This window comes from Saimiri boliviensis, chromosome 2 (genome assembly GCF_048565385.1).
Source record: "Saimiri boliviensis isolate mSaiBol1 chromosome 2, mSaiBol1.pri, whole genome shotgun sequence".
In the NCBI taxonomy this organism is placed as follows: domain Eukaryota; kingdom Metazoa; phylum Chordata; class Mammalia; order Primates; family Cebidae; genus Saimiri; species Saimiri boliviensis.
The window spans coordinates 217,037,204-217,057,182 of NC_133450.1; the positions used below are offsets into that span (position 1 = coordinate 217,037,204).

At 48.6% G+C, this 19,979-nt stretch overlaps 2 protein-coding genes across 6 annotated transcripts in view; one reads left to right on the plus strand and one right to left on the minus strand.

Annotated features, from left to right (window-relative positions):
* The window catches only part of NEK6 (NIMA related kinase 6), a 93,874-nt gene extending 89,649 nt beyond the window's left edge, over positions 1 to 4,225 (plus strand). For all 5 annotated transcript variants that reach the window (XM_039474697.2, XM_010351376.3, XM_010351377.3 and 2 more), the window contains exon 10: positions 2,650 to 4,225. In XM_039474697.2, coding sequence (XP_039330631.1) covers positions 2,650 to 2,760 — 111 coding nt within the window. In that variant the 3' untranslated portion in view covers positions 2,761 to 4,225. The remainder of the gene's footprint in view (positions 1 to 2,649) is intronic.
* Positions 4,226 to 5,222: 997 nt separating this feature from the next.
* The window catches only part of PSMB7 (proteasome 20S subunit beta 7), a 62,745-nt gene continuing 47,988 nt past the window's right edge, over positions 5,223 to 19,979 (minus strand). The window contains exons 7-8 of the mRNA XM_003940643.4: positions 8,504 to 8,655; positions 5,223 to 5,452 (exon numbers count right to left, since the gene is read on the minus strand). Coding sequence (XP_003940692.3) covers positions 5,341 to 5,452; positions 8,504 to 8,655 — 264 coding nt within the window. The 3' untranslated portion in view covers positions 5,223 to 5,340. The remainder of the gene's footprint in view (positions 5,453 to 8,503; positions 8,656 to 19,979) is intronic.

A 19,979-nucleotide genomic window follows, 5' to 3' on the forward strand; every position in this document is an offset into this window, starting at 1 on the left:
TCCCCAGGACGGGCTTTGTGTGGCACCAGACATGGAACTGATGCAGGAGCAGGATGTAGCTAGCAGGCCTGGCATCCCCATACTGCTGATGGTCACCACGGCGCCCATGGCAGGAGACCACCGCAGGGAGACTGGTCAGTTTCCTCCTTATAGTAACAGACTTAAGCCACAGCCTGGGCTTCTACTGTCAACATTTTACACTGGCTACAGGGGCCATGGACCCAGGCTCTGATGGGTCTGGCGTGGGGCTGTGCCAGTTACTAGGAACGTGCGAATATCTTCTTCCTCGGCTCCAACACCTTGAAGATAGGACTAAACATTTTTGGTGAATAATCGAGAGGAAGACAGGTTTCCTGGCATAGTAGGGTCAAAAGTATAGGCACGCGTTCACACGCTGCCTGCACTGTTCCTAGGTGAGTCACCTAACCTTCCTGAGTCTCAAGTTTCTTCATCTATACAATGGGGACAATAATAAACCTTCCACACAGGATAAGCCTAAGGATTAGGGTAAGGCACCAGGCTCACATTGCCACCACCACTGAAAGTGGCCAGTGGACAGGGCCTGGCTCAATCAGTGCTCACTAAATGTCATGTGACCCTTATTTCTGTTCAAGGTCAGTGCTAGTGGGTGGGTCTGGGGCCTCCCTGGGCCCACCCCATAGGAGCACAGGCCATCACCTCACGATAATAGCTCATGTTCAGACTTCCTGAGTTGAATCTTCCCCTGACCCATTTACCAATAAGAAAACAGACATGGGCGATTTAAAGATGGTGAAGCAGGATCGGAACCCAGATGCCCAGCCAGAACCCTCCTGCTACTTGATGGCATGTCTCTTTGGTGGCCCATTAACTAGCCGAGGTGAGGCTCTGGAAGGAACATCCTTGCCCTGGCCAAGCTGCACAGGACAGGTCCCATGTGCTCCGCCCGTGTCCAGGCAGGAGGCTCCTCGTGGGGAACCTGCGCTCGATGGCGTCGTGGACCCCAGGGCTAGAGCATGAGTGTCTGGCACGCTGCACAAGGCCCTTCCTCTCCTGGCTTCACAGTTCCAACCTGCACCTTTGGAGGAAGTATTTATGCTCCCCATTGGGAGGAAAAAACAAGTTCCATCTCTTCACAAAGAGTTGCCATTTGCTTTTTCCTTTCTCATCTTCTGAATTTGGACTTGTGTACAATTCAGAAGCTTGAAGCCGTGCAACTGGAGCAGATCACAGCCCTGTGCTTTGGTTTTCAATCTGTAAACAGGAACTGTCCTCTCTGCTTCATGAACACTGAAGCCCCCTGTTCCAAGTCAGCCCTTTCCTGGCCACGAGCCCCTGCTCCCCACAGTACCAGCTCTCACCAGGCCTATGTGGCATTTCTGGGCCCGTGCTTGGGGGTGAGTGGTGGTACTCAGGAGCCCCTGGGCACACCCCATTTTTAGTTACACTGCTGCTTAGAAATGAAAATAACATATGTTTATTGTTTCTCTTGAATTCTGAGAATTTCAAACCCGCACTTACTGCCAACTGCACGTCTAGTTCAGCAGTTACTGCAGGTCACAGACTCTTCACCTGAATCTGGTTTTCTGGGATTTTAATCTGTCAGAGGCCAACCACAGGTACCTTCCCCCGAATAGTGTAAGGTTCAGAAAACAGCTCTCTGGTCCACAGGCCACCTCAGAGTCCAGGGGCGGCCCAGCAGGCTGCAGGCCCCGCTGTCACCCGGGCTTCTCCGCTGTAAGGCATGCATACAGGTTGGAGGGGATGGCCTAAAGCTCTGCAGCCCAGAGAAAATGCCCCATCACCTCAGGAGCCTGTCTACAGGAAGCCCAGGCCCCACCCCTCAGCCTAAGGAGGCTGCACGGCACTAGCCCCTGGGCCTGCAGAATGTCCCTTGGGCCCTCCCCAGACACTGAGCGTGGACTCTGAGACCACCAGAGCCCCCTCTGGTTCAGGACCTCCTGGCTTCCTGCTGGCCGCCAGTTTGTGGGACTGGCCACCCCTCCAGCAGCAGGTATTTAAATGAAAACCAATGGTGGTGAGCCCGTGATGCAAGTTAAGAAGAGGTAGGCATTTTAAGGTCATTATTTTAATTACCATTAAAATAATTGGCACTCTGGCTATCATAAGAACTGAGCCGATGAGAGGCACAAGGTGCCCCTCCCCCACCTCGGGGCGGGAGCAGCCTTCAGTGTCTGTATAATTAAAAGCTTCGTCTTTCATGAGCACAATAAAGGGGCCGGGGGTGGGCAGGCTGCAGCCCTGCTGCATGTTAATGCATTTATTATGATCAATAAAGCCCTTTCCTTGAGTTCTGTCCTCTGGTTTGGGCATCTGCGTGACTGACAGCAGAGAGAGAGAGAGACACACACACACACAGACCACACACAGACTAAACACACACACACAATTTGCCCAATGGTCTTAGGGTCTCAAAGTGCAGCCTCTGGAGCTAGACAGGCCCAGGAGGAGTCCTGGCTAGCCCTTGGGAGCCGCGCGGCCGCATGCCCCTTACCTGTCCCCACTAAACACTGTTCTTCAGCTCTGCGGGGAACAGCGGGATTGTCTAGTTGCTCTGAGAATCAAGTACCTCATGCAGACAGATTGTGGAGCGTGGAGCCTCGGTAAGGCTGCTTTCTTGAGAATAACCCACCTTTCTCTCCCCTGCAGTTACGAGAACTGGTCAGCATGTGCATCTACCCTGACCCCGACCAGAGACCTGACATCGGATACGTGCACCAGGTGGCCAAGCAGATGCACGTCTGGATGTCCAGCACCTGAGCGTGGATGCACTGTGCCTTACCACTTTGCCTTACCTGAGTTGTCTTCTCTTCAAGTGGCCACCTGGTAGCCTAGAACAGCTAAGACCACAGGGTTCAGCAGGTTCCCCAAAAGGCTGCCCAGCCTTACAGCAGATGCTGAAGGCAGAGCAGCTGAGGGAGGCGCGCTGGCCACACATCACTGATGGTCAAATTCCAAAGTCCTTTCTTTATTCTGTTGTGGACAATCCCAGCTGGGTTAACAAGGGCAGTGGCTCACCTCGGTGAGCCACGGCAGCCCTGGATCTGGACTGTACTGTGAATCTTTCGGATAATTCCTCCAGTGACATGTCAAGGTTGATGCTAACAGGAGACTTGCAGGAGACCGTGTGATTTGTGTAGTGAGCCTTTGAAAATGGTTAGTACCAAGTTCAGTTTAGTTCTTAGTATCTTTTCAAACAATCAGGCTGTGTGCTTAATTTACTCTGTTGTAAAGGGATAAAGTGGAAATCATTTTTTTTCCGTGGAGTGGAGATTCTGTTATTTTTATCTACGTTTTATGACCTGGTGAGTGACGATGCGAAGAGCCCTGCATCTGGCCGGAGCGTCACATGGCAAATGGCATCGAGGAGCAAGAGCATCTTCCTGGCAGCCAGGCTGGGCCATCTACTCCTGGACACCTGCTATGTACCAGGCACTTTGTCACCTCCTTGAATGCTGGCCCAGCATTTCATTTCGTGATCAGTGTTATGCATTTTCCTCCACGGGAAGGAAGCATGGATAAAGAAAACCTAAGGGCTGTCCTTGACAAATTCTGGTTCTGCAACTTCCTAGTGTGACTAGGCTTGGGCAAGTTTCTTGGCCATTCTGAGCCTCAGTGTCCTGTCTGTACAGTGAGATTAACAGTATCTATCTATCTACCTTCGGGGTTGCTGACAGAATTTGAAAGAAAATATGCACGTTAGCTAGCACAAAGTAGAAGATCCAAAAACGGCAGCCACTCACCCCTCACAACCTGAAGTCCACGGACCACAGAATCGAGAATTCAAGTCCACCTGCATCATGTGTAGGAAACCAGAGATGTGCTCCTTATTTCTTGTTCCCAAACAGGAATAACTGTGAAGACTAATCTATAAATGTGAACCTAAGAAAACTCGAGCTCTGAAGGAAATCATTTGAATTTTGTTTTTGTATGCAAAGCTAACCTTCCAGTGGTCTGAGCTGTTGTCACTGACCTGATGACAGTCTGGCCCTCCAGACAAGAGCAGTGCTGGCATCGTGCAGGTGACTCCTGACACCTGCTGCCTGCAGGCATTTGCTGAGCCGGCCTCTCCTGGAGGAAACACCGGAGCCAGGCGGCTGTTTCCGCACGCAGACTCAGCTCTGCTGTAACACTGTCGGTCCGACCGTCTCTCTACACGCAGCCTTTCCTCTGTACTTGCTCTCCATCGTTGAAATAAAACAGGGTGACTGGGAGTTACTTATAATTCATGAGTGATTTTAAAACGGCTTTGGCGATTTTGCTCTTAAACCAGTTGATCCAAAACTTCAAAGTGTCCGCAGCACGATTTCTTGAGGAACCTTGAAAACCACAACTTCCTAGGCCCCAGACATTCACTAATCCCAGGATTTAGGTTCCCCAAATAATTTTGATACTTATCAGCCAAGTTTCTGCCCTCAGTAATTCCACTGTTCTCCCCAGCCTGCTCCTGGCACCTCTAACACAGGAGCTGGCCTGAGAGCAGATTCACCCTGGAATGTTCTCTCCAAGGCAGAATCAGGTCCCTATCTCCTGCCTAGTGCTTACACTGAAGGGTTTTCTGATTCCATACACACTTGGTGCCAGTATCGTGCTTCCAGTTCTCTAAGCCCCACCGTGCCTCCCTGACACTGCCAACCCCAGCACGCAATGATCCTACTCTCTGCACGCCACCCACTTTCCACACCGTGAGAACAACCTGCCCAATCAGACCCTCCGAAAGTGCACGATCTCAACCGCTCTCCAGGCCTGAGTGTGTGTGAAATGATCACGTCCTACTTACTACAAAACAGTAATCCCAAAACATTCATTTCTGTGAAACCAGCCAAAGTGGGGTCCACCCAGCTTCACACAGCTCTAGACCAGCTTCTCTTGGTACTCAGAACTGAGCTGGGCTTAAGAACTCAAACTCAGAGGTTCGTCTTTGCCATTTCTTTCCTACTTGGCTGCTGAGGTCGAAGGCTGTGCTGCACTTACCACCCCATTTCAAACAAACCCGGGGCCACCACGAACAAAGACAGCCAGCAAAAGGGCGGGGGGTATCGATGTTCACCAGAAGCCTGAAGGGAGTCCACTCTGACTTCTGACAGGAGCTGGAACCTGTCTGTCCCCAGGAGGGGCGCATGGCTCCTACACTCTCCTGAGCCTAGGCTAGTGCTCAAGGAGAATGAGCAGCCTTAGCAGCCCCCCAACTGCCCCCTAAAATACCACACAGTGCCCAGACCTCAGCTGCCCAATTTGGTTTTCATTTTTTATTGAGTTTCATTCAGCAAACCTGAACGTCTTATGGGGCCTCCAATGCCCGCCATCTTCCAGAACCACAGCTGGCCACCCAGATGCCATTCAAGAAGTGTCCATCGTTTGGACTGTTTCTTCCAGCACCTCAATTTCCAGAGTAGTGACTTTTTCCGTGAGGATTGCAGTGGTCCCTTTCTCACACCTGTACCGCCCAAACCTAGTGAGAGAAAAACAAAAGCAGAGAGTTAGGATTCCCCTCAAAGTGCCAGAGGGCAGGAGACAGTGAAAACAGATACTCAGGTGAGGCAGTGAGCAGGCTGGACTCCAGTCCTGGCTGTCCCGATCCCAGCTCTGTGATCTTGGGGGATTCCAGTTCCTCAGCTCTCAAGTGCTACAAAATAAGGGTGCCTGGAGGCACCTAGTGTGCATTAGAGAGCACAGCCCCTGGCCCCTGGTGGACACGTGACTCTCCCCCACCACAGCATCCCTGGCAGGTGCTGGGAAGCACTTGATCCCTTGACATCAATCTTCATCCTCCCCACAGTACCCTTCAGTGATAGCAGGAAGCAAATTCCATCATTACACAAGAGGAGGGCATGGCTGCTCTTCTCATGTGCAGCAACTAGGATGGCTTACTGCTACCTTAGACACTGTACCAACAGCTGGAAGCACAAACAGTACAGAAATACATGCAGCCAGTCTCTAAGCTTGTCATTTCAGACCACTCTCAAGCCTCAAGAAAAGTTAACTGCCCCCTTCAGGGACACAGTGGATTCCCACTAGGAGACACCTAACACCTTCCTTGGAGGGAATCTGGCAGAGGTTTCTTTGAGCACCAGGCAGTCTAGAAAAAACATATTTGGGCTGTGAATTCTCACACTGGGTCAGGAATTAGGATACTGTCAAATGGCAGCACACCCCCAACTGTTGCTCTGGTCTATTCCCAGCTGGGATAATATTTCTGTCAAACTGGCAGGAACTACCAGAAGACTGCTGGCTGTGCCATGACCTTGTGCTCCAGGAACACCCATCCTCTTCCCTGAGCACATGAGCTAAAAGAGGGAGCAGGAAGTAAAACAAGGAGGGCAACTCCCACAGTTCTACATCCGGGTCAGGAGCATGGTCAGTCCAGAGTGGCCTGCCTTAATTCTGCCAAGCCTCCCCTAACCCCTACTCTCTTAAAGGATCTAAGCAAAAGTACCTTTTAACAATGTGTCCCCAACCCATTAGTTTCAAGATGTCTCGTTCCTTACATGCTGGAATGTGGTGGCAGCATGCCATCTTGGAGCCAAAGTCCCATGTGGCCTCTGTGTGCCTGACTCATTTGAACCAACCCTCAGTGTCTATGGGAGGCTTGGACACATGAGCCTGCTTCACCACTGTGGTGACAGTGCCCAATTTTGGCCACATGCAGGCAGAGCTTCCACCTTAAGCGCCAGTGGACTGCAAGACTGAACGGTGGAGGGCTGTGAGCAGAGGAGGCCGCAGGGACTTGCCAGGCAAGGCCCACACTGGCGGAAAGCACAGGACGCTTACTCAGACCTCTGGCCCTGCCATGCACCCTGGCGTCACCCTGGCAAGGACTCCCTAACTCAGGCAGTGCCCCCATCTTCAGTCACTGGCAGAGAGGACAACAGGGAGATTCCAGGGAGCTTGGACACTTGCTGCCTTTGACCCCAGGACACCAATGGGGAGCAGGCTCCGTGCAGGTTGCTGCACACCCACCACACACCCAGCACCTTCTGGGTCACCTCGCTGACTTCACAAGCAGCCTTGGGGTGGTTTTGTTTCTGTTCTGGGGTGTTTGGAGTCTCTCTACAGCAGGGCAGCCCCCGCCCGAGAAAGCAGGATGCGCCGTTGCTGCACTCTCTTTAGATGAGGACCCCTGCACTGAGCACAGATTCCCTAGGCAACCACAAATACCCCTTTCTCAATGGCCCAAATGTGGCTTTCAGAGTCCTCACCCAGGACCCTGTCCAGCCTGAATGGTGTAACCAATCCCTACCCATCACCGCTTCACCATGGCCTTGCACACATCATGCAGCGTCTCACAAGCAACCAGGGAAGCAGGCTATGTGGAGTACTTGGCTCCCACCTACTCAGAGCTCGACAAAGCCCAGTCCCCCAACACAGCTCTGGGCCTGAAAGGTAGTGTCCCTTCCTCCTAAAGGCCCGAGGGACTTTGTGGGCTCATCAGAGGTCATCTGGTTTAGCTCCATTTCAAAGACAGGGAGACTGATTTGCTGGAAGCCACCACGCCAGCCACCAACATTCCCCAACCCCAGTGCCAGAGCTCTCTGGCGCCGTGCCGCCCCACTCCAGCAAGAGCCCACTGAGCTTCCGCAGGGTTGAATGCAGACCACAGTGAATACCTGCTGGTTCTGATGTTCCGTTCTTTCCTTGTGAATTACTCCTGATTTGGAGCTGAGTGTGCAGTGGGAGATGAAAGCAAGCCTGCAGAAGGTGACGCTCACTATCCTCTGGGCTAGCCGTGGGGCTGGGTGGGAGCAGTAGTTTATAAATACCCTGTGCTGCACTTAGATGGCTGCAGCCGGAAGCAGCGCTCAGGGAGCCCATCCTCAGCTGCTTGGGCTCCCAGAAGAGGCAGGAGCTACAGGACGGTCAAGCAGCTGGACGGTCATGAGACTGCAAATGAGCTGCTCCTCTGACACATGACAGCCACCAGGTTTGGAAAACTTCCAGTTCTGTTCAGCAGATTGACTAGAACCTCTCCCGCCAGTGAGTCTGGGCTGCACCACTGAGCCGAGGGGCCCACTCAGCATGTAGCACAGGCTAAATGGCGCAACTCCCCGTAGCAGAGCAGACACGCATTAGCTCCCACGGCCACCTCTGGGAGTCTGTTAGCACTGCTGACTTACGCCCAGTTAAGAATCTCGGCGCACTCTGGGGGAACGTGCTGAGGCTGCCGTGAAAAATGGACCTTCTCACAGAATTCAGGGGATTGTTAAGACACTTGAGAAAGGACAGTAGATGATCCAAACCTCTCCGCCCCACTTCCCAGCCTAGGGCTCTTTCCTGGGCCACCCTCCACCCTTCCCATCAAATTAAATCACTGTCCTATACCTGACAGCACCCCACTGTCATAAAGCAAGTAATGAGCCAAAGTTCTCTGCGGGAGGCTGATTTGGGAACACTGGATGTACTTAACGTGGGAAGAACCAAGAAAACTCCATCCAGATGCCATGGAGATACCAAGGGTGGCCATGAAGCCAGGGGACCCAGAGAGAACTTTGTCTCCTTCACTTACCTGGTCCCCTTCTTGTTGGGCACTGTGTATGGGCGGAGAAAATCCAGCTTGCTCTTGCTGATGACACAGAGATCAATGTTGCTTCCCGAGCCCAGGTCATTGAAGATGCCGGCGGCAATGGCTTCGCTCACCAGCTTCTTGGCTTCCTCCTCCTGAGAAACAGAACGCCAGCAATGATGTCCATGGCTGAACCAGGGCCTGTTCTGACATCCACAACGCGCTTCCACTAGCAGCGGGCGAGACCTCCTGAGAGGTAAGTGTTGCTTTTAATGCCCATTTCACAGATGAGGAAAAGATCTCAAAGATGACGTGCCCAAAGTTCCCGGCCCAGGTCTTAAAACTCTTTATGCACGCACTGCCTCTCCACCACATCGCACAGTCACCACACAGCAGACCCGGAGGGCTAGTAACAATGATCTTGTAAAGGGCCAGGGAGTAAATATTTTAGGCTTTGTGGACATACAGTCTCGACCACACCCACTCAACTCTGCCATGCTAGCACAAAACAGCCACACACAAATACATCAACAAAGGGGTACAACTGTGATCCAGTAACACATTAGCAACAGGCAGTGGACTGCAGTTTACTAAGCCCTGATCAAGAACATCCAACAACAGCTGGAAGTTACTTCCTGGCAACACAATGGGGAAAGTCAGCATTATGGGGCGGCGGGGCGGGGGCGGCGGGGGGCTAACACCAAAACACAACAGGAGTTCTGGGGAAATGCTGGCAGGCCAAGGGCGGGACCTCTTGCCCAAAAGAATTTGTCTCTCCTAAGGGGCCTACAAGTCTACTGAAAGAATTCATTACTTTGAATCACTTTCTCCTTTTCTCTGCCTTTAAGCACAAATCCCCACCCCCAACAGTTACTGGTGAACAGATGGATTCATCCCTTTCTTATCCAAGAAGACCGATCACATGCTAGGTCCTATACTAGGAGCTAGGGCTGCAGAGGTGGATGAGGCCCCGAAATCCCTGCCCTCTAAGGGGTCAGAGTCCAGGGGGGCATCTGACCCAAGCAAGTGCAATGCAGGGTGAGGCTGGCTAAGAGCACGTGAGGAGGAGCTGGGAACATGCTGGTAAGCAGAGCTTCAGGGAGGGCTGACGGGCAGGCGGCACACGAGGCACTCAGGAAACAGTAGTGAAACAGAAGGCAGGCAGCGAAGGCAATGGCACCAGACCCGGGGAACACCAACTTCAAGCTCTATACACAATGAGGACAAAAATGACACAGGCTCCCTGAAAACAGGGAATCTAACCTGTGCTACGGCTCCCTCCCAGTCCACGAGGGCATGACAGTACACAAACATGCAAGGTGCACTAGAGCGCTCATCTAAGCTTGAAGAAACCCAGACTCCAGGCCCAATTCCGCCCAAGACCCTCAAAGGGCAGATCCGCTAACCTCAAGTTTTGAGAAGATCTGAACCCACTCGGGACTCCTGCTCCTCTCTGCCTGCCCCACAACAGACTAGTATTCCAGTGACATAAGCGCCCTCTACAGACTCAGAGAAGGACAGAGAAGGTTCTGCTGGAAGTGGGCTCCTCAGCAAACCAGCAGCTAGGGGTTCCTTTGGTATTTATTCCCCAGGCTTTTTCACTCCTGTGCGACACCTATGTGGGGCCAATGAGGCCAATTTGTACATATGCAGACCTGTAAGAATACATTCAAAGAGGATCTGCTAATTAGGAATTCTCTCCTGGAATTCTCAACAGTCTATGTGGCCAGAAGGCTTCCAGAAACATGTGAAGGTGGTAGCAAAGAAAGCCTCTTAGATGAGGAGCTGGTGGCAGCTGCTATCTAGACAGCAAAAGCCAACCACTAATTCAGCAAATTGCAACCTCATTCCAAACTGCTTCCTTTATTAAATGGCCTTAGGTGTGTGTGCACAGGGGCACGTGCTGGGAGCACCATACTGGTCCCCCTGTTCCTGGCCTACCACTTCTGCTCCCCGCTTCTCCTCTCTACCACTTGACTATTTCCCCTGCTTTGTTTTTATCTCATCACTGCTGCTGGGGTCTAGAACCAGCCAACAGTCCCTGGCGGACATCACAATCCTGCAGGCAGCACTTAGGACTGCACATTTACATTTTCCAAATGATCTGGGTAGATGGGGAAGGGTGAAGACTTGGGGAAGCAGAAATACGCAAATGATACAAGATATGCATAGCTAATGTCAATCGATTCGACTGGGCACAGGATACCAGACTGCTGACAGTGCTATGTAAGATTACGAGTGATCCTCCCTCTACTTTGCAAACAGTCTGTAAGTAACTGATAAAACTTTAAAATATGCAAATTTTAAAATTATATAGTTTCATTTACTCATAAAATTATCATGTATGCTGTTATTTAAGTATAAATAAAGGCTTTTTAAAATTAGGGAAATACATCTTTTAAATTCCTTTCCTCCCCACCAATTCTAAGGAAGATCATTCCTAAAGGAAGACAATCTCAAGTCCCTCACTTTCCCCCCTCCAATCCCATCCGTGTCTCATATGCATATGGCTGAAGACGTCAGGAGATGGAATGAAACTTCCATTTATGGAGCACCTATATGCCCACTAAATCAATCAATCAGCATCTGTCGGCACTCTTATGTGCCAAGCACTGAGCTGGGCACTTTGCTGATCGTCATGATGTGTATCCCTGCCCCCACCCATCTTTTGATGTTGGTATCATCAGAAACTCTGGCTGAGAGTCAATGACTTACACAAGGTCAAACAGCTGGTGAACAAAAAATAGGACGACAAGCCCCCAGGCCCCAGAGCCAGAAGGCCACAGCACCACACCAGCTCGCAAGTGACCTTCCTTGGGCCGAGGGTTCCTCAGCTAGTCCCTGACTCAAGGCCGTGTCACTCGCTCCCCATCATCAAAGAGCCTTAAGACCTGAGCAGATTTAGGAGGATGGTGTTTGCCAGTTTCTCTTTGGGCCAACCAGCAGCTCCTCTGATGGTCACTCCCATTGGGGGTTGGAGGGCAGTGTTTCCCAAAATACCCAAGACTACCACTTCAAGGGCCTTCTTCGTTCTCAATCAAGTTGGGCATTATTTCTACAATGCAACGTCAGATCCATATTAAGATCTGAGGTTTTATTTAACATATCCCTCCCTTAACACCCCAAACCCTCAAAATGCAAAGAGGATGGAAATGACCAAAGGTTCTACTGTCTACCCACTACTTACACAGTTAATGTCTTTAACAAGTATCTATAGGGACCTACTATGTTCCAGCAACTGCTTCCATGTTGAATACTGTCTCTGACTACAGTATTTCCATACACAGAATTCTAGACACATATGCAAATATGCTACTGGGCATATTCATACTGTGTTTTCTTTATAGTGGAATTTCACAATTAAACAACTTTTGTCTTTAACATGTGCTACCAAATATTTAAGAAAACCATCAAGAAAAACCACAAACTAAAGGCAAGAGGTGAGGAAAACACCACATTTTTATCTGTCTCTGGCCCACAGGAAGCGCAAGAAGCACTGCCTCTTCCCTTCGGATTCATTCTTCATAGGGAAATTGCACTTCCCTTTTCCGGAAGGTCCTGGGCAGCATCTGCCTGGGAACAGTGACTACACAGGGGCCTTGACAACGGCCCTGCAGAGCCCATGACCCCAGGTGATCAGGCCCAGGTGCGATGCTCTCTCCCACGGCAAAGGAAGCATCCTCCCCCAGCCGGCTAACTACGCATTTACACTGCGGGTCACAAGGGAAACTCAGTGTGCAGATGCGCCAGTAGGATTTATCTTCTTTACCAGAAAAATGGCCCTCCAGGCCAACAGCAGCTTCCTTTTGCTTTCAGACGCTAAGCCAAAAGATCACCATGACCCTGATGATAAAACACGACTTGGAGAACCCAGATTCAAGATCATCTTGCAGACGTGGAGGCAGACAAAATGGGTCTGAATCCCCAGTCTACTACTTACTGCTCTGCAACCCTGGACAAGTCACTACACCTCTCTAAGTTTGCTTTCCTGCTCTGAAATATAATGATAATAAATCCTACCTCACAGGATTGCTAAAAGGTTAGAAATAAAGGCAGAGAAAGCACCTGCTATAGTTTCTGGCACACAGCTATTGCTTAATAAATGGTAAATTATTTAATAAAGCAAGCCAGAGGGCTCCTAAAAACACAACTTATCTCTAAGCAGTGACTGCCTATACCAAACCCCAGGCCAGGAGAAGGAGGTCCAAACAAACCTGCTGACAAATCTTCACACAGTGCCACAGAGAAGTTCCTGTAATAATTAATCCAAGCAAAAAGCACACTCCCTAAAAGTTCAGAGAATATAAAAGGAACACTTCCTGCTTTACGGCTACAAAGACCAAACTAACTGGGAATATCAGTCCCCCGAGCCACCCCTGCTTCTTAAATGAGATTACAATAAGAGTGATGTACTGTACTACAAGTCAGCTGTGACAAGCAGCACTTTATAGAGCTATCTGTTTGTCTCCATCACTGCATCGCACAATGTGTCCCTGGACTCCAATGTGCAGCTCCATTTACCGCTACATGACAAATGGGCAGCACTTGTAAAAGGCACAAAGAGGTCCACGTCGGCCACGTAATGGTCACCACAGCTGTACCCGAGTGCTTGAGGGGACAAAACAGACCCCCAAGTTCATTAAACTGACCAGTAATGGATCTTTCAAAAAGTGCCTTAGGAATCGTACAGAAAAGGCTAAAATAAATAACTCAGCATGGAAGGCTAATCTGAAATGGTGTTTGATAAATTATTTATAACACGGGCGATTGTCTGCATTTAATATTGGAGCTACTAGTAGCATCTTTAAAAGATGATTTATGTGTTGTAATGCTATTAAACTTTATATTGGCCCACTGCTAGCTATAAAGTCTGCTGAGATTTAGAGAATGAGTTTTAAACTGTCACTGCAACATCATAGGAGATGGAGACTGTATTAAATCTTTACTTTAAACCTGTTACCTAGAGAGTTGCATTTTGTAGACACTCACAAACTGATAGATTACCTCGGCATCCGCTACAGTGCAGGTCCCAAATAGTACTGCCAAGAAACTTTTTCCACATTATTCTTGTCTACAGCTACAATCGAATTTCTCTTCTCACTTAAGTGATTTTTAGATGAGGGATGTCATGAGAGAAAAATGTAGCTGTGCCAGCCAATGGGCACCCTGGACAGTTCAGCATCAAATTAATACTCTTTAAATAAACTCTCTTCCTTTGACTGTTCGGCTATGCATTTGAACACTGCTTTACTTACACTGGAGGCAGGCAAAATATTAAACATGCACTTGACTGAAAACCTAGCAGACTGTTTTAGACACAGCTTTGGAATGTGAAAATTCACATATATGGCAAGTCATTTGACATAACTGATTTGTAACTACAATTTTTAAAAGACTTTAAAAAGAAATAAAATTGGTTATTTGCTGGCAAATATATTGTTTATGTAGCTGAGGGGCTGGCATAGGGGGCAGAAAACAAAGAAATACTCAGTTCCCCCAGCTCTAAGGGTTTTCAGGGCAGCACACAAGTGCCCCTTGCCTTCTGTGCCACCTCCATGCCAGGAGGAAGGGGTGTGGCTCTCCTGCCTCTGTTGGGGGAAATAAGAATGTGGACAGCATCACAGCTGAACCCTGCTGACTTCCATCCACTTCCCTGTGTGTTGCTCAATCTACATTCCGTTCCATTAGTTCACAACCATTTGCTCCTTCATTAACTACTAAGGATTTAACTCCTTAAGAATTGACGCATGGGAGGGCTGGGGGGAGATGCTGGCCAAAGGATACAAAATCTCAGTTAGAAGGATTAAGTTCAAGAAATCTATTGTACAAAGCAGTAGTTATAGTTAATAACAATGTGTTGTATGCTTGAAAACCAGCTAAGAAAGATTTAAGTGTTCTCACCGCAAAAAACATCTGAGATAATGCATATGTTACTATATTAGCTTGACTTAGTCATTCCACAATGTACACATATTTCAAAACATCATTTGTATGTGATAAACATATAATTTTTATTTGTCAAGCAAAATAATTTTTTTTTTTTCAAGACGGGGTTTCACCATGTTGGTCAGGCTAGTCTTGAACTCCCAACCTCAGGTGATCTGCCCACCTTGGCCTCCAACGTGCTTGGATTACAGGCGTGAGCCGCCATGCCCGGCCACAAAATAATTTTTTAAAAGAATTAAGGCAATCCAAATGCAGCTTGGAAAATCTTCATTATCTTTTATCACTTTGATTTGAAACAGCAAAAAAAATTCCATTGCTCTGATGATCTAGAACAGAACAGATAAAAGTCTGGGTGTGATGAGAGTTTGGACTCTAAAGAGAGAGGATGAAAATTCTGAACGTCAGGGGTCCGCCCTACACCTTCTCCATCTTTGTGTCCCAGGAAACGAGCCTGGTGCTTGGCATGTAGGTCAACAAACGGAAAAAAACGAAACGTTCACTTCAAACACATGCATGGCTCTGCCAATCTCAAAGACTCTGAAATCATGAGAGAGACCCCAACCAAATGGGGTAATTCGAAAACTGCACCAGTCCCAACTGGCGACCATTCAAAGACAAGCGCCTGAGAGGAAGAGGTCTGAACACGATGTGTTGTTAGGGGCCTGCTGACAGGCTAAGGCTCTGACTATGCCACAGATGCGGGCGGACGACTCATTAATGGTTGATGGCTGAATACAATTGAAAGAGCTCAAAAAAGTGTTTGAAATAGTCCCGTAAAAGCAGTCTGCTCCCTGTACTGAGTCACAGACTTGACATATCCCATATGTAGCCACACATTTTACAGTAGAAAAGTTGTGGGTTTTTTTCCCCAGACTGGGTTGTGTGACAAGAGCAAAGGTGTCTGAGTCTGGGGTTTGGCCTGAGCTGTCTGGGTGAACATGCCTGCCTGTGAACACCTAGGAATTCAGCAGAGCAGAGCTGAATTCAGCAGCTGGTGCTGACCATGCCTAGGGCTGGGAGTGAGCCAGCGACTGATTTTAGAGGTTTGAAGTGGAAATGGGAAGCGGTGTTCACGGAACTGTCAACCACGTCTGTCCCAGGTCACTGAGTGATACCTGTCAGAACTCACGGCCAAGAAGAGATGTCAGCAGCTGCACAGCCACAATGGGCTGGAAAAGGGTCGCCCAGAATGAGGACAGCGCTGGACAGCGGGTCACTCTCTAAGCCACACAGTGCCCCACGAAAGCATGAGAATAATCCCTCTGTCCAAGGAATAAAATGAGAAAAATGACCCCGACGCAGAAATTTCACAAACAGTATGGTGAGGAACTCCGAGGGTAGAAGCAAGAGCAAGGGTATGAGAGAACCGCCGCACCCCCGGGTCTCAGCCAAACACGTCATTTACTGAATTCTCAACTGCTGGTACCGATGAGGAAACTGGGACTCTCAGAAAGACTGGCTGATGCGCTCAAAGACACATGGCTGAGTATAAGCAGGAGAGTCGGGGAGGCATGCCAAGCGAGGGCCTGGCACCACCAAAGCCTGTCTTCCTATCCCACCATTAGGAAAATCGGTGGCGGGCAAGTGGTTTTGCTGGAATCTGTGACAGTGAATGGAAGGAAAAATACCTAAGCTTCCAGAGGGAAAAGAACCAAAAGAGACGAGAACATATTGCTTTCCACAAGGAGAAGAAATCAATGTTCACAGCATATGTGTATACAAATATATATTTCCAAGGCTGCACTGAATCAAACGTAATCAGAGGAAAAAAACAAGAAAGCCTGGGTTTCAAGAAAGTGAGAAATATGCTCAGCCATCCTCAAAATGAAAACCAGGTTGCCTTAGATACTAATAAGATCCTCATCAGATTTCTCTCTCCAAAAAAACACGCGGCCAGTGATAACTCTGACAATAAATTCCTGGAGCCACTGAAAGGGCTATCACCTGAAAACAGAAATGAAGTGAGTCTGTTCCGTGGGTCACAACAAAGCAGCAACACTAGAATTTCTCAGGATAAGGAGAGTAAGCGATGACAGAAATCCAGTCCTGTCAGAAGCAGAGGCTGAAACCAGGGTCTGAGGCCAGCGGAAGAGCCACATTCCCACCTCCAACATCTGGACAGGACATAACCACTGCTAGATGCTAGGCACATGTGGGACGGCTATCATGGGCACTATGTCATACGGTATGATCCTGCTTCCACAGCCTCACAGGGACCAGCCAGGACCAGGAGGAGATACAAGGAAGTACAGAGTGCCCTCGTTCTAGGAAGTTTAAAGATGGCCACAAATGAGGCCAATTTCAAATGATGCAAAACTCCTGCAAAATGGCCAGGTTAGCTTAGCTCAGCCAGCATGCACGAGTGCCCTGTTATGAACACACTGCACACGCTGTGCTGAACATGGAGACAGGCCTCAACACAGACCCTGCCCATGAGAACTGTAGAGCCCAGAAGGGGAAACAAGGAGATAATCTCACTACAATGAGGTATGAGCTAGCAAGAGACGGGCCTGCCAAAGGAGCCACAGATGTACAGGGGTCTCATGGGGCGCAGGTGATGAAGACTGGGCAGGGTCTTGCAATATGAGTAAAAGGTAGCCAAGTCAAAGGGAAGAAGTGTTGGCAGGAGGAGAGCCATGGAAATGGGAAGGAGAAAGGTGTGGCCGAGCAGGCACATCAGTGTGGCTGATTGCCAGAGAACCTCACAGGCTATACAAGACAGCCCACCCTTTATGCTAAGAAGCAGGGAGGCATGAAACTTTTTAAGTGGAAAATTATGTACAGTCACGCACCACATAAAATTTTGGACAACAATGGACTGCATATACAACAGCGGTCCCTGAGATTATCACAAAGCTAAGTAATTCCAAGGCCAGGTATTAGCAGCTCACACCTGGAACCTGTAACTTTGAGAGGCCATGGTGCGAGAAGTGCTTGAGTCCAGGAGCTGGAGACCAGCCTGGGCAACATAGTGAGACCTCATCTGTACAAAATAAAAAAGATTAGCCGGGTGTGGTGATGTGCACCTATAGTCCCAGCTACTTGGGAGGCTGAGGCAGGGGGTTACTTTAGCATGGGAGGTTCAGGTGGCAGTGAACTGTGATCCTGTGATCCTGCCACTGCACTCCAGCCTGGGCGGCAGAGTGAGCCTTGTCTCAAAAAAGAGAGAGAGAGAGAGAGAGAGAGGGAGGAGAGAGAGAGAAAGAGAGAGAGAGAGAGATTGAGATTGAGATTGATTGACTGCTATCACCTTCTACCTTCCAGTGGGGTAATATATGGAGGCAGAAGACAGAGGTACTGATGGCCCTGGCCCTGCAAAGGCCTAAGCCAATGTGTGTTTTTGTGCCCTCGTTTTTAACAAAACGTTTAAAGGGTAAAACATGAAAATAAAAAAAATTTTAATAGAAAAGAGCTTATAATAGACCAGGCGTGATGGCTCATGCCTGTAATCTCAGCACTTTAGGAGGCCAAAGCAGGAGGATCACCTGAAGTCAGGAGTTCAAGATCAGCCTGGTCAACGTAGCAAAACCCCATCTCTACTAAAAATACAAAAATTAGCTAGGTGTGGTGGTGGGCACCTGCAGTCCCAGCTACTCAAAGAGGCTGAGGCAGAAAAATCGCTTGAACCCAGGAGGTGGAGGTTGCAGTGAGCCGAGATTGCATCACTGCACTCCAGCCTGCACACAAAGACTCTATCTTAAAAAAAAAAAAAAAAAAAAAAAGTTTTTAACGAAAGAGCTTATAAACGAAGGAAATAAAAATATTTTGTACAGCTGAACAGTGTGCTTGTGTTTTAAGTGTTACAAGGGTCAAAAAGTTTTCTCAATTTACAAACTTATGAAGTAAAAAGGTCACGGTAATTACTGAAGGAAAATTATTTTTGTAAATTGAGTGTGGCCTATGTGTCCAGTGATTATAAAGTCTACAGTAATGCACAGTAACACCCCATGCCTGCATATTCACGCCCCAGTCACTCACTGACTCACCCAGAGCAATTTCCAGTTCTGCAGGCTCCATTTGTGGTTAAGCGCCCTATACAAATACACCACTTTTTCTGTCTTACACATATTTTTACTATACCTTTTCTACATTTAAATGTTAGATACACAAATACTTACTGCTGTGTTACAGCTGCTGAAAATATTGAGCACAGTAACATCTGTACAGGCTTGTAGCCAGAAGCAATAGGCTGCACTAGATTGCATCCAGCTAGGTTTGTCTAAGTACATTCTATGACGTTCACATGATGATAAAATCACCTAAGCATGAATTTCTCAGAAGGTGTTCCCATCAATGAGCAACACATTAAATGTAGTTAGACTTGTGCTTTTAGAAATCGCAACAGGGAAGCAGTGGGGGAGGAAATGCCAAAGGCAGGAGACCAGAGAGGTGATGATAATCTTCTCAATCAGAGATGGTGGCAGGACAGCAAGGCCAGGGAGGAGGACCAGCAGCAGGGCAGATTCGGGTGAGGAGGAAGCAGCAGTCAGGTGAAAGTGCAGGACGGAAAGACGTGGAGGGTGCCACCTGGACTTCTAGCCTCAGTCATGGGTGCCGACCACCCCTCTGAACAAAGTCAGCCTTCACACAAAGGCACCAGGAGGAGCGAACTCAGATACTTCTCCATGAGGCCCCCAGGCATGCAGAGCATTCGGATAAACTCTGTCACTTAGGTGGGGGGAGGGGGCCTCAAAAGGGCATAAGGAAACTTCTGGGGTCTGGAGCTGGTGAATATAGTCACTATATTGACTGTGGTCATGAGGGACAGGGGAGGCAATGCTTGACAGAGGCAAAGAATTTGAGAGAAAAAAGATCCAGACATGAATCCAGTCCTGTTACTTACCAGCGGTGTGACCTTAGTGATAAAGTCACTCCAAATTTTTAAGTTCCAAATTCCCCATCTGCAAAGGAGGACCTAAAGCCCCCAGGCACCCAGGATGGTCATGAGGATTATACGAAGTGTCATGCACAGGAGAGCTGGGCCGCGGCGCCTGCAGTGCAGGAAATCCATGATGAATGCCAACTTGACCTGATCCTACCCATCTCCAACACGCACAAACACGATTACCAAGGCAAAAGACTGACCCCTCCAGAACTACCAATGTGACAGGCAACAGATACAAACTTGGTACTTTGTTTTTTCAATCCCCAGTTAAAAGCAAATCAATTATGACAGTAGCCATCATACTGCAAATGAAAATCAATACACTGCCATAAAACCTTTGTTCATATGCATATTTTCCATAGAGAATTACCACCAATTCAGTGAGAAGTGTAAACACCACATTTTCACTTACTCTTTCACCAAAAACTGTATTCTAAAAAGAGACAGAAAAAGAAGGCGGACTTCTCCATGTGCAGGCTCTGTGCCAAGTACCTGATTCCACACATTCACCCAAACAACGCTTTAAGGTGGTTTGGTGTTTTCCACCCAAGAAAACAAAACCTCCAGTCTCCAAAAATACAAATGATACCATCAAGTCTTTAAGTAAATTTAATTTATAAATCACTCGGTTTCTCTTTTTAAAGTACT